Source organism: Oculina patagonica, chromosome 1 (assembly GCF_052425735.1).
Source record: "Oculina patagonica isolate OP01 chromosome 1, crgOcupat, whole genome shotgun sequence".
Lineage (NCBI taxonomy): Eukaryota > Metazoa > Cnidaria > Anthozoa > Scleractinia > Oculinidae > Oculina > Oculina patagonica.
This window is the reverse complement of record NC_135758.1, coordinates 37715859-37730023: the sequence shown is the minus strand read 5'-3', so window position 1 is coordinate 37730023 and position 14165 is coordinate 37715859. Positions and strand designations below refer to the sequence as shown.

The following is a 14165-nucleotide window of genomic DNA, read 5'->3' as shown; positions in this document are numbered from 1 at the left end:
CGAACGAAAACCTCATAAGTTTATCTTGTTTTCGCGGGATTTTGTAGATGTGTGATGATGTAAGGAGTGGAGATAGAAGTGAGAGCAAGCCGGCGGCACTTAACTGAAAGCAAAACTAGTATAATGTGACAACACGAGCAAACGTATTCAATCAACAATCAGTCTTTATTTCACTTTCACCTCGGCAAATTACAGCTAACGGTAACACTAAACAGAGTAAAATAGTCTTGCCCGAAACAACAAAAACTAGCTAACCGCAAGCAGACTGCAGAAAAGCTAGCTGCAAGCAAACTGGCGTGAAAGCTTACTGCATTAAAGCGCGATCTATAAAAGGTTGAGGCTGACTCTGATCCTAAACTTAACTTGAAACGGCTTAACTCCCTTATCCCTTGGGGTTAGTGTTAAACTTTTTTTTTTTTTTTTTTTTTTTGCATTAGGGCTAGGCTTTCGCGTTTGGGCTAAGTCTGAAACCCTAATCTGAAACTCTAACCCCGACCCTACGGCCTTGGGGTTACCTTTTGCGTTAGGGCTAGGACTGTAACCCTAAAAATTTAGCTGACTTCATCGTCTTGAGAAACAAAAGGTTTCCTTTGTTTATCGTTTGTAAAAGAAAAGTCAAAAGACGCCGCGCAAGTAAAAACCTTGCCTTTTTGCATGTGTTATTTTTCGAAAACAAAGGAAAGACCAGCAAAATTAAATACAGGGCAGTGTTGAGCTTATGTAAACGAACTTGCGTGCGAAATTTGGAGTTGTTTGTGACAATTTTCAATTTGGCCAAAACACAAAGTGTGTCTCTTGCGCTCACGCCTTCACTTTTATCTTGGTAAAGCCTGACTGCGGGGGGGGGGGGGGAGGACAGGGGGGGCAGGAGCCTGGACGAAATGGGGTGGGAAGCGGGAGAAACAAGGGAGGGAAGAGGGATTCCTAAGGTGGCTAGAACCAAGGGAAAATGCGTAAAATTTTGCAACATTTTGTTATATTTCACAATTGATATGGGATAAAGAGGAGAGAACCACTATGGAAAGTGGCGGGAGGCGGGAAGATCATACCCCCCTGTCCCCCTCCACACAGTAAATCAGGTGCAATGAGGGACAGTACCCTTTTCCTCAGGAGGAGGAGCAAAGATCAGTGATGTATCTGTTGCAGTTAATTTTTGATTTAGTTAATTTCTATTTTCGACTAGTTATTTTTTTTATAATTTTTTTTTTTAATAACTGAGCAAAGAAATGGAAAATTAAAAGTAAGCACTTCCCCTCCTTATCCACTTTGCCATGTAGGAAACACTGAGTGAAACTACTTTTTTTAAAAAAATATAGTTTCCAATCCAAACCCTAACCCTAATAATACCCTAAAAATCAACTAGTTTGAAAAAACTAACAAGTTGAAATTAGAAATTAACTAAGTTAGCTGCAACATATCTACTATATAGAGGTCTGTGTACCCTACTCAAAATGCTAGATCTATTTTAACAATGAGCTTTAAGCAAAAATATCTTCAAAAACATGAAAGTACCTTTTACCCTAGATGATTTAATTTTCACACGCTTTTACATATTTTTTAAGTACATTCGAACCTCTCCTTGGAGACACCCCTATAATACGGACACCTTCCTAATATGGGCAGTTGACTTCCTCTAAAAGAGACCGAAATTCTGTAATACAGAAACCTTCACAATACGGACGCTCTTCCCTGACCCTTTTATAAAACAAAGTTATTATTAATGTTTTGATACAGGAACTCAATATTCTGGCTTCACTTTGAGAGAAACAAAATTAGCGTTGTTCTTTTTTGACGAAAATTAGTCAATTTAACATCTGCAACTAACCAGACTAACAGATGGTTTCCTAGATATATGTAATAAACCAAAAGGTTAATTGATTAATTTGCTTTTGTATTCTGTCAAATGAATAACACGATAAAGAAGAAAAAAAAAATACTTTTTGTTAAACACTTTCTGAAAAATTCTTTCGTGGCTAGACTTTTGTATTTTAATGAGAAAAGTCGTGGTGTGCTAAATTGTCATACGATACATTTTGCGTAAAATCTAAAAGACTTCAATAAAGTGGTGAAATATTTGCAATAGTTTACATTTTTCAAACCCCAAAGCAAGCATAAAAGTATTAGCAATCATACTTCCTGACGTAGTCATTTGTCACTGACAATTTGTCAGTTGTTGATTCTAAATTTAGTATAAAAAACATGAAAAGGAAATGTAGTCAAACAAACTAAGTGTCTCTTCGGGGCAAAGCTGAAGTATTGTTTTTGTATTGCGCATTTCTCGCCTAATCTTCTTTGGTCAAGTGGCGTAGTTTAGCTAGAAAAATCGTAACAAACAAATATTTACTTTGCGACTTATTTGTTTCTAGTTTGAGATTAGCGAAATGCGGCTAACTATTGGCAAACTTTTCTGGGCGGAAAGGCGGGGACATATTTCACACTTCACTGCAGAACTTTTGAACTCAGAGGAAAGCCTCACATTTCGCTGACACGCCCGTGATTGGTTCATCTCGGATTATCCCCAAGAGCAACCAATCAGAGCCCGGAATTTCCGTCCCGCTGAAGAATGCACTGAAGTTTATTATTCACAAAGGTATCCGTGAATGTCTGGCATATCACGTAGATCAAATGTCGTGAAATTCCCCTCCATGGTCCGCCGTTCGCCAGCTACCGAAGATTACGAGCATAACACGAGAGGGATCATCATGGAGGTCTGCTGTCGTTACCGTGTGAAGAAACATTGGAGGAGTTTTTCGTCTTTGTTGAGATGTCTAGCTCTACTTCTGTTTCTACGAGGGGCTGACAGCCAGTCTCCATGCTACAACGAAATCACTTCGGCTCCACTCAGATGCATGCCTTCGTTTGGCAATGCTGCTTTTAACAAGGCCGTCATTTCAAACAACACTTGCGGGACGCCTCCGAGCGAGTTCTGCGTGCAAACCGGCGTCACTGATCCCACGAAGGAATGCGAAATTTGCGATGCAACCAAAGAGAGGTACCGCCATCCCGCATTTTACATCACGGACATAAAAGGTGACCAAAACAGAACCTGGTGGCAGTCGGAGACACTGCTTAACAACCCTGATAAACCCGTAACGCTTACGCTTGATCTTGAGAAAAGCTTCGATGTGTCCTACATCAGAATTCGTTTTCGATCGCCCAGGCCTGAGTCGATGGCAATATACAAGCGAACAAGCACCGATCCGAAAGCGCCGTGGATCCCCTATCAATATTTCTCAGCTTCGTGTGAGAAATCTTATAAGGTTAAAACCAATGACATCGCAAAGACAAATCAACAGGTATTATGTTCAGACGATTTCAGCAGCATTTCGCCCCTTACTGGAGGAAATGTTGCGTTTCGTACGTTGTACGGTCGGCCGGATAATCTGAATTTTGATAACAGCTTTGAATTGCAAGAATGGGTTACGGTAAGCGCGCTCCGAATTGATTTGGATCGGATGAATACGTTTGGAGACGAAGTGTTTGGTGATGCTAACGTTTTGCGGAGTTACTACTTCGCTATTATAGATTTGACAGTCGGAGGACGCTGTAAATGCAACGGACACGCCGCAGAATGCATGGAAAAACAACAAGATGGGCGACTTCAGTTGAGATGTATATGTGACCACAGAACAACGGGTGTAGACTGCGAAAGATGCGAACCGCTTTACAACAATCGTCCCTGGGCCAGGGCCACGGAGGATAGCGCCAACGAATGCATTAGTAAGTACAGATTTTTTATATATTTATTTACTGTGCCCTTTTATTTCGCTCTCTTTGTGGCGATCTTGTCTCCGAGCGACACGTAAATATTAATTTGGCGCTTATCTCGCGGTAATCACTCCGGGATTTGCCAATATAGCCTGGAGCGCTGCAGACGGCCTGCTCAAATTTACCTACACTACGGTAGTTCGCAAGAAGGAAAATTTTCACCGTTTTATGTTGAATTCTATCATTCGTAGCTTAATAAGTCAAGATCGAGAATTTTATGCGTTTTGTTCACTAAAAACCACGAAGCCACTGAAACAACAGTGCGGTATCTCAGACCGGAAGTCGGCCATCTCGAATGTGCACGACTTCTGTGGCTTTTTTCGTGACGGGGTGGAGAATTACAAAGAGCACTTTGTTGATCGCTCCGGGATGAAGGAATCCAGGTTTCCTTTCTTGTGTTTACGTTTGCAAGTTTCCGCCATGTAATTTGGTTTTTCCATTTTAATGTGTGCAATCCTCTTAGTTTCTTCAAAGATATTCATAGATTTTAGTTCGTGGGGATCACATATACATGTTGTATTACATAGGCAAACTTAGGTAACATTCAAAATTTATTACTGTCACTAATTTATGATGTATCCACTAAAAAACTATACTTGAGAATCAAAGAAAAAATGCCTTCAGACTGTGTAGCCACGTATCCACTTCAAAGGCTGGTTCTATACGAACGCATTATCTCCATCCGCCATGAATGAGCTAGAATGGGTTACTAAATTATGAAGCTCAGGCGGATTGGTAGAATGTTAACTCCAAAAAGTTAAAATTAAAAATACCATAACTAGTTTATCTCCGTAAGGACTGAACTGCTTAATACAATGGGGATAATACCTGGCACCCAGTTTATACACGTATTACTAGATAATATACAGACATGAAGAGAATGGATTGCAAGATTAGCCGGGTTTGAGTGCACCAGGAGAGGAGGGTTGAAAGATCAAAGCTCCCGTGTTGATAGGTTAGCCAGCTGGTGGCCTCAGCTTACTGCATAAAGAAGCTGTTATTAAAAAATGTTTAGTTGCTTGCATTCTCATTCCCATAAGGTTATCAGAATTTTGCTAGTTCTAATTACCTGTAAGTTGCTGATTTCTATTCTCTTAGGAGGGAGGGGGAAGAGGGGCTTTCCAAAGGCATAGTGGAAATCTGCACAGTTTCTTCCCCTGTGCACTTTCTTAAATTGTTTCAGTGAATTCTAAGTTACACTGTGACTGTGACATGTACTCTTGACCAAATCAAGCCCAAATTCACTTTAAGATGTTGAAACCCGCAGAACATTTTTCCAGTAAAGAAAATGGGGGTTAAATCTCCATCATTCTGCACAAACTAGTATCAGTGTGAACTATGTAAAAAAATATTTTTATTTCACTTGGACATTCATAGAATAGTGTACACGGAATTCTCATGTGGAGTCACACAACACAAGGTTCAGTTGCATTTGTGTTGTAAAGGTTTTGGAATGCTATTTTTAAAATCAATTCAATGCCATAACAGAAACAAGTTGGGTGGTATCTTGATGATGCTAATCTACTTCATCTGATGTTTTCAGATCAAATCCTGCAATACATGTACTTCATTTCTACCTTTAATCAACTTGCACCCTTTGTGTGTGGTTTGTGAACAGACATGGTTATATAAGAACTTCATTAATCAAATTCCTTTCTCTATCTTTTGAATTACATTACAGTATTTTTGTTAAACTAATACCTGAAATATTCTAGATTCTCATACCTGGTTAAAAGAGCTTCAGATTATTTTCATGTTGATGACAAGTTTTAGTGCAACAATAGCCTCTGTGTTGTTCCTTGGTTGATCCAAATTAAAATGTGACCTTCCTTACCTTTAGTTTAGCATTATTTTATGGCACACTCTGAATGTGTAGAAATGCACACATTATTTATAAGTAATTTTATTTCACAAAACAGTAGAGAGGAAAAACAGTTAAAAAAAATATCAACCTGTTTTTCCCATTAGTTTTCTAACAAAATATTTCAAATGTGTTACCCAAAATATGGTACTATAAATATTTTGTGGCCTTTATTTGTAAATAAACACAGATAACCAAATTTGTTGACAGGGGTCCTCTGTCCAGTAATGTAAGGGGTCAGCGGTATCGCCAGAGAGTGTGTAGAAAGCCAACATGGCCGTGTGTTGGTTGTCGAGTCGGCTGTGAATAAAGTGTTGCGTTTGAGTTGTGTTCTCAAGAGTTGTACGTTGTCAACATGGTATCAGAAGTTGACGAACACACGCCTGAAGTCAAGTAACGTAAAGTTGTTCTGTGATTAAGCGTTTGAAAGTGAACAGTCGAAGTTGCGTTGTTCGCCACGTTCCCGCCATTTTATGTTCTTGTCAACCTGGTGCCCGCGAAAACTGTTCGTGTGTGTTTTCCTCATGGCGGCAGCACCGGCAGGGTTTCCTGTTCCTCAATGGCAAGAAGGACTAGATGAAAGAGAGGCCTTGGACTGTTTCATTTTAGATTATGTGGATTATTGTACAGTTATGGGATGGTTTGAGGCGAAAGCCGAGTGTAAATACGACGATCAAAGCGAGGATGGCAAGAAACAGTGGAAGAAACCGAGCCATTGTATGTCGACATTACGAGCAACATTGCCTTCAAAGATGAAGAGACTGATTAATCCCAACAACAAAACGCTGGGACTGTCTGCTAAGGATCAAAACGACCCTGTGAAAGTTATTAAAGCCCTCATTAAGCGGTTTGGAGGCAGTGTGAGTGTGCAAGCGGAGCGAACGAAGATGGGTCGCATGCTTCAGTCTGAAGGAGAATCCATCAGTGCCTGGGAGTGCCGAGTGGTTGAACGAGCTAAATATTGTGAATACGGAGACTTTGAAGATCAGGCATGCCATGACCGTTTCATTGCTGGTTTGGTAGACGAAAACTTACAAGGAAAGCTGAACACCAATGGTCATCGTGACAAGGAAGGCAACATTGTTGAGTTTCGTGCTGTGGTTGAAATAGCTAAGAATTATGAATCCTCAACTGATGCTCGACGTCTTATGAGGCAAGTCCGTGGAGATCAGGAGCAGGTCAACTGGACAGCAAAAGGGCCCCCCTCAAAGTCAAAAAGTCATCAGCCTCCAAGTGGAAGTCATAGTAAAGGGTTCTCCCCAAAGCAGTCTGATTGTCACTACTGTGGAGCAATACCCAGTCACCCAAAAGAGAAGTGTCGTGCAATTCTTCTTAAGTATGTTTGTAGAAAGTGTGGCAAAGTGGGGCATGTGGCCCGAAAATGTATTAGCAACCCTCAATATGTGAATGCAATGGAGGAGTCAGTGTCAGCTGGTGAACATGAAACCCATCATTTGTTTACTGTGGACATCCACTCAGTGAGAACTGTATCAGTGCAGAAAGGGAAAAAATTCTTTGCAGCAATCAAATTATCGGCAACTGGAAACTGTTTTGTTTGGAAAACTTTGCAATTAGATACAGCCTCAACAACAAACACACTTGCAGTGGATGACCTCTCGAGCATGTGTCCACCAGACTGTGACATAGGTAGCCTAATTAAACCTTCTTCTGCCATCCTGCATACCTATGGTGGAGGTGTAATTAAGCCAGTGGGGCAAATCGAGTTAGTCTGCGAGACTCAAGGAAAGTTTCACACTCTTCAATTTCAGCTGTTAAGTAAAGATGCCATGGGTTCGCAACCGCCCCTTTTGAGCGGATCGGATTGCATTAGGCTTGGCCTGATCGAGATCAGGGGAAACTCTCCACCTTTGCATCAGACTAATCACAAAGAGACTGACAAAAGTTTAGAAGTGTGCCAACTTGAATCAGGACATCAGCAAGGAAAAGAGGAGGACAGTGGAGTGTCTGATAAAGAGGTCAGGCCAACATCACTGAATGGCAGCCCCACAGAGGAGCTTAACCAAGCTGATTCACCTGACGCTATGTCTCCAGTGAAAGTTGTGGGTGCAGAGATTAGTGCAGTTCACAGTACTGCAGCCAGTGGAGCTCAAGTCAAGCCAACCGTGAGTACGACTAGTGATGCGGGTGTGTCCCGTGTGCCTGTTCCTTGGGGAAAATTGACCAAGGCCATTGTGTTAGAGACATTCAAAGATGTCCATACAGGGTTGGGAACTTTAGGTCCACCCCTACACATCCGCATGAACCCTAATGTGGCTCCAGTCCAAGCTCATCCCCATCGGTGCCCAGTGGTAAAAGAAGCAAAAGCAGCTGACGCAGTACGTGACCTTGAAAAGCAAGGTATCCTAAAAAAAGTCACTGAACCAACTGCATGGATCTCTAACAGTGTTTACAGAGAGAAACCCGATGGAAGCCTACGGGTGTGTATTGACCCCAGCCAGACAATTAATAAGGCCATCGAAGTCCCAAAATATCCCATCCCTACAGTTGATGAGTTATTGCCAAAGTTGAACAATGCTAAAATTTTTTCCTGTGTGGATGTGTACAAGGGGTTCACGAACATTGAGCTAGACGAAAGTTCCTCACTCTTGACAACCATGCACACTCCAATCGGTCGGTATCGGTGGCTGCGTATGCCGTTTGGTGTTAGTCTAGGGCCGGAGGAGTACCAGCGAAGGCAGCATGAAGTTCTGGAAGGATTAAGTGGTGTTGTAAACAAAGCTGATGATATCTTAGTCTTTGGAAGGGGAGATAGTCTTGAGGAGGCAGAGAAGGACCATGACATTAATTTGTGGAACTTAATGTTGCGGTGCCGCGAGGTGAATCTCAAGTTGAACCCGAAGAAATTCCAATTCAAAGTGAAGCAAGTCACATGGATGGGCCATCTCCTTAGCAGCGATGGGATAACTCCGCATCCGGATCGAGTCCGGGCAATAAAGGACATGACCCCACCTCAAGATGTAAAAGGGGTTCAGCGGTTCCTTGGAATGTGCAACTATTTGTCTCGCTTCACACCAAATCTTGCCGAAATTGTGAAGCCACTTGCTGAGCTGACACACGTGGATGCAGTCTGGTCATGGGCCTCCCAACATGACACAGCCTTCAAGATAGCAAAAAGTGCAATTGCAAAAGCCACAACATTGAAATTTTTTGATGTGAAAAAGCCTTGTGTGTTACAAGTTGATGCCAGTGATACAGGGCTTGGTGGAGCCCTACTACAGGATGGGCAGCCTGTGGCTTTTACAAGCTCTACTCTGTCAGCAACTGAAGTCAACTATGCGCCTATTGAAAAGGAATGTTTGGCCATCAAAGTAGCGTGTACAAAGTTTTATCAGTATCTTTATGGCAAACAAGATGTTATAGTACATTCTGACCACCAGCCGTTGGAGACAATATTTAAGAAACCATTGAGTAAAGCCCCCAGGCGCCTCCAGCGCATGATGCTTCAGCTTCAACCTTTCAAGTTTACAGTAGTTTATAAGAAAGGCAAATACATGTACTTGGCTGATACGTTGTCAAGAGCAGCCTCGAACCTTCCTTCAGCTTCAGGACCACAAGAAGAGGTGTTTCACTGCCACGTGGAGGATGCCCAAGAGATGTTTCGGGTCGAACTTGAGGCCCTGGAACTAGACTCCCGTGATTTGCATCATAGCACACTAGAGGAAGTTAAAGTGGAAACAAAAGCGGATTCCACCCTGTCAGATCTATCAGAGTTTGTTGCACATGGATGGCCTTCTGACAAATCACAGGTCCCCACGGCACTTCGAAATTACTATCCGTTGCGGGACGAGTTGGCATTGTACAATGGTGTCTTGTACAAGTCGCACAAGATCATCATTCCCCTGAAGCTACAGTCTACAATGCTGAAAAAACTCCACCAAGGCCACCAGGGTGGTGAAAGTATGATTCGCCGTGCTCGAGAAGTCATGTACTGGCCTGGGATGCAGACTTCAATTCTCCAAGAGAGTGCAAATTGTTCATTGTGTGCTAGCTACAGTTCAGCCCTTCCCAAAGAACCCATGTTGTCACACGAAATTCCGCATGGTCCATGGAAGTTCATTTCGCAGGACTTGTTCAAGCATGGAGGGCGTTGGTATGCGGTGACAGTAGATCACTATAGTGACTGGTTCGAAGTGGATCTATTAAATGAAGACATCACTGCTTCTCATGTTATCTCAGTTACTAAGGCACACTTCGCCCGCTACGGTGTACCAGAAAAATTTCTGTCAGACAATGGGCCACAGTATACATTTCAAGAGTTTGAGAACTTTGCCAAGGTATATGATTTCCAGTTGATCACCCGGTCTCCCTATTATGCTAGAGCCACTGGTAAAGCTGAATCTGCGGTCAAGGAAGCGAAAAAGATGTTAAAAAAGTCTGATCTTCTCACTGGCCTCCTGGATCATAGGAACACTCCACCCCAGGGTATGACCTACTCCCCCGCACAGAGGTTTCTCTGTCGACGAACAAAGTCCACTTTGCCAATATCTGAGCCATTGTTGAGCCAATCCGTCCCACCAGTAGCTTTGGTATGTGATGAACATCTGGGCAGGCGAGCTAAAGCTAAAGCCCACTATGACAAAACTGCAAGCAGAGAGTTGCCTTCTCTCTTACCTGGACAACTTGTGTACACCAGACCAAATGACCGTCACCATGGGGAGCGTTGGGGTTGTGGTGAAGTCTTAGAGGAAGTTACCCCACGTTCATATGTCGTCAAAACGCCAGACGGGTTAGTTAGACGAAACAGAACCCACCTAAGGCCTGCCGAGCCTTCGGTTCCATGTAACCTGCAAACCCCAGAACAACCAGAGGCAGTTGATGGTGACAGATTAACTGGAGAAAATTCTGCAGAAAACCCAGAGCCCAATCCCAGTTCAGAGTCACCAATGGAGAGTCCAGTACAAACGTCCCGTTATGGCCGAACAATTAGACCACCCAAGAGACTGGACCTTTGAGTCAAGAGACTACAGAGTGCAATGATTTTTGTACTCAGTGTTTACTATTGTTTGACACTGCTTGTTTATATTGTTTTGTTACCTGTTGACTTTATGATACAAAAACGTATTAACACGTTAATATTTTTGTTAAAAAAAAAAAAAAAAAAAACGGAGGATGTTGACAGGGGTCCTCTGTCCAGTAATGTAAGGGGTCAGCGGTATCGCCAGAGAGTGTGTAGAAAGCCAACATGGCCGTGTGTTGGTTGTTGAGTCGGCTGTGAATAAAGTGTTGCGTTTGAGTTGTGTTCTCAAGAGTTGTACGTTGTCAACAATTAAATAACTAGTCCTGCTATGGCCTTTGTTCACTTTCCAATAACTGTGTGTAAACGTGTCCCTGTTTTTGATTGATGGAGATGCAGGAGTGCTGAAGCCATGCCATTTTTTTGACAACAGAGACGTAAAGTTTACAATACTTCAGCATTGAACTTCAAATTCCGTAAGCACTGGAAATTAAAAACTGCATTAGTAACCTTTTCTGAAGTTTTCTATTTGTGCATCAACATTTTGGAATGATCTACCAGATCATTCGAGACTTGCAGTGGACCTGCCTTCTTATAAGCGCTATCTTTATAAAAGCCTTATTAGTAGTTTAGATCCAAAATTGTGTACAGTGCCTAAATTTTTAAGATCATGTGCGCTATAATATTATAAGCCTTTTATTATTGTTGTTGTTGTTCAAGAATTTGAGCTCAAATGAACAGAACATTTCAAATACTAATCTATAAATTTCTTTAGAGTGTGACTGTAATGGCTTAGCAGACAGCTGTGTATATGATGAGAACCTTGGCTTTGGACGCTGTGAAAACTGCAAGAGAAATACTGCTGGCCCGAAATGTGAGCGCTGCCGTGACAATTTCTTCCGCCTGACCTCATCAGATGACTGTCAGGCTTGTAAATGTAACCCTGTAGGCTCAGTGTCATTACAGTGCAATCCAACAGGTCAGTGCACCTGTAAACCAGGAGTTACTGGTGTCAAATGCGACAAATGCCAAGCAGACTACTTTGGGTTTTCACAGACTGGTTGTAGGTAGGTCTACATGCTGGTGGGTAATTTCTGTGGATGTAGTACCATCAAGGACCCATTACCCAGAGCATGCAACTTCCATATATTTGTGGAACAGCATTTTCACAAGTAAAGTTATTTTTAGCTTACTCGTTCCCATGAAAATTACTGTTTCTGATGAAGTCAGCTACTACTTACTTTGGAAGGAAATACTGAAATCATCGCTTGAAATGCTGTCAGAACACCCTAAAGAAGATTCCTTGCATATGCCTGCCATGTTAACTTTCCTTATGGGCAAGGTACTGTTTTTATGTATCAACAGTCTTTTATGAAATCGCTTGTCTTGTGCTTGGCTATTCAAAACATGGGAAAATCTTGTCTAAAAATAATTTTAATTGTGAAAACGTGGTTCCACAGTCTGACGCAGTATGGAAGTTGCACCCTCCAGGTAATGGGCTCCTGGTTCCAATTATTCTGTATCCTGTGATCTTCTACCAGTTTGATTTGCTTTGGCATTCTAAGAATTCTGGAGCTTTAATGTTCAAACCTGTTCAATCCTGAACTTCCTTTTCAGGCCTTGCCAGTGTTCTCCTGAAGGAACTGACCCCAGTAACACACAGTGTAATGAGAAGGGAGAGTGTTCATGCAAAAGGAATGTCATTGGTGCCAAATGCACCCAATGTAACACAGGCTTCTATGGCTTGGAGAGTTCAAACCCACATGGATGTAGACAGTGCTTTTGTTATGGACACAGTAGTGTATGCCAGGAAGCCGTGGGTTATACTGGACGAAACATTTCAAATCAGTTTAGATCAGGCCTGGATGGTTGGACAGTTGTCAATGAACAAGGTACATACATCTTATAATTTTGCTGATATTTTTCAGATATTTTGTGGGAGGTGCAGTGGCCTTATGGTTAGTGTGCTGGACTGCGGGTTGAACGCCCAGGGCTCAAGCCCTGGGCGGTACACTGCCTTGTGTTCTTGGGCAAGACACTTAACTCTCACAGTGCATCTCTCAACCCAGATGTCTAAATTGGTATTGGTGGAGGTAACCCTGCAATAGACTAGCATCCCATCAAGGGAGGAGTAGAAATACTCCTAGTGGCTTCATGCTACTGAAACCGGGATAAGCTCTGGCCTGATGGGCCACTAGCATAGGCTCGTTTGCAGAATTTACCCTTCAGATATGTCCAGGATTGAATGCTAATTAGATGCACGCTCTTTACGATCGAGTCACTTGGCTTTGGCTTTTACATAAGCGCAATTTAGCTTACCTTTATAAACACAGAGTACCTGTGAATTGCTGGTTCAGAAAAATTCGTAAGTTTATTATTGCTTGGATCAGCATTGAACTAGAGCTGTCTTAGCATTTTTGTTTACATTTGACATTAGTCTGTGTATATTGCTCAACAGGAACTGATGTTACCGAGCAGTATGCTGTCCATCATCCTGGAGATTCTGAAGACTCTCACATCAGTGTAACAGCTGTAGGAAATGAGGTCCTTTACGTATCAGCTCCAGCAATTTTCCTTGGAGATGTCCGCAGCAGCTATGGTCAACTGTTTGGTTTCTCCTTTCGTGTGGCTTCTACTGAGGGAGTTCAGGTGGAACCTGGTGACATTATTTTGGAAGGCGAGAATGGGCTGAAAGTGTCTGCTAGGCTCAATGCCCAGAACAACCCAATTCCCACTACCACATTTCAAAACTATGTGTTCCGTCTTCATGAAGATCCATCTCTGGGATGGGAGCCAATACTCAGAGGGTTTGACTTCCAAAAACTCCTTACCAGTTTAAAGGCCATTAAAATTCGGATGAACTATGCACCTCAGGGCACTGGCTTGATTAAGAATGTGTTCTTAGAGTCGGCAATTTATGATCCACGGTCTCCATTCCGTGTTAATTGGGTTGAAGAGTGTAGCTGTCCTGCACCTTATACTGGTGATCATTGTGAACAATGCAGTGTGGGCTATACCAGGATGAAGGGATCTGATGATGAATATGGACAGTAAGTTGATATCAAAAATTCATTGATGCCGTGGGCTGCTCTACCATAAGCTTGATGTATAATACATATACAGTCAACTCCCTTTTAACTTGGCATGCTGGCTTGTGACCAGCTCTCTCTCACTACATTGTACCATAATTAGGCTCAATATCTGCCCCTCTTACAAGTCTTGTCTTTGTGTTTGGGGAAAGTGTGTGCATTCGGGGAAAAAAGTACTAGTTGATGACAAGCCTGAGGTGTTTGTCCCTGAAGTTGCTAAGCTACATAATGTGTTTGCTCACGCGATTACTTAGACTGTTCACAGTCCCCTATTTTTCCGTGAAGTCGTAGAGATCGATCGTTCAGTCCGACGGGCCGCCATCTTGGTTTACAAACGCGAGCGAAAACTGGGGAGAGTGCAAAAATCCCGTGGGTGGCGGGGCAGGATGCTTATAGCGTGGGGGTGGGAGAGCGGAAAAAATAGGGGGACTGTAACAGCTTCACTCCGTCTCGTGTTCATGGAGTCAGTTGC

General features: G+C 42.5%; 1 protein-coding gene across 2 annotated transcripts in view; it reads left to right on the top strand.

Annotated features, from left to right (window-relative positions):
• The first annotated feature begins 867 nt into the window (after positions 1 to 867).
• LOC144628877 (laminin subunit gamma-1-like) overlaps positions 868 to 14165 on the top strand; it is a 31113-nt gene continuing 17815 nt past the window's right edge. Inside the window, exons 1-5 of one of the 2 annotated variants that reach the window (XM_078486997.1) lie at positions 868 to 1094; positions 1563 to 3720; positions 11380 to 11671; positions 12222 to 12496; positions 13063 to 13654. In XM_078486997.1, the coding sequence (XP_078343123.1) occupies positions 2601 to 3720; positions 11380 to 11671; positions 12222 to 12496; positions 13063 to 13654 (2279 nt within the window). In that variant the 5' untranslated portion in view covers positions 868 to 1094; positions 1563 to 2600. Of the gene's footprint in view, positions 3721 to 11379; positions 11672 to 12221; positions 12497 to 13062; positions 13655 to 14165 lie in introns of both variants that reach the window. The other variant, XM_078486991.1, reaches the window with a different exon arrangement.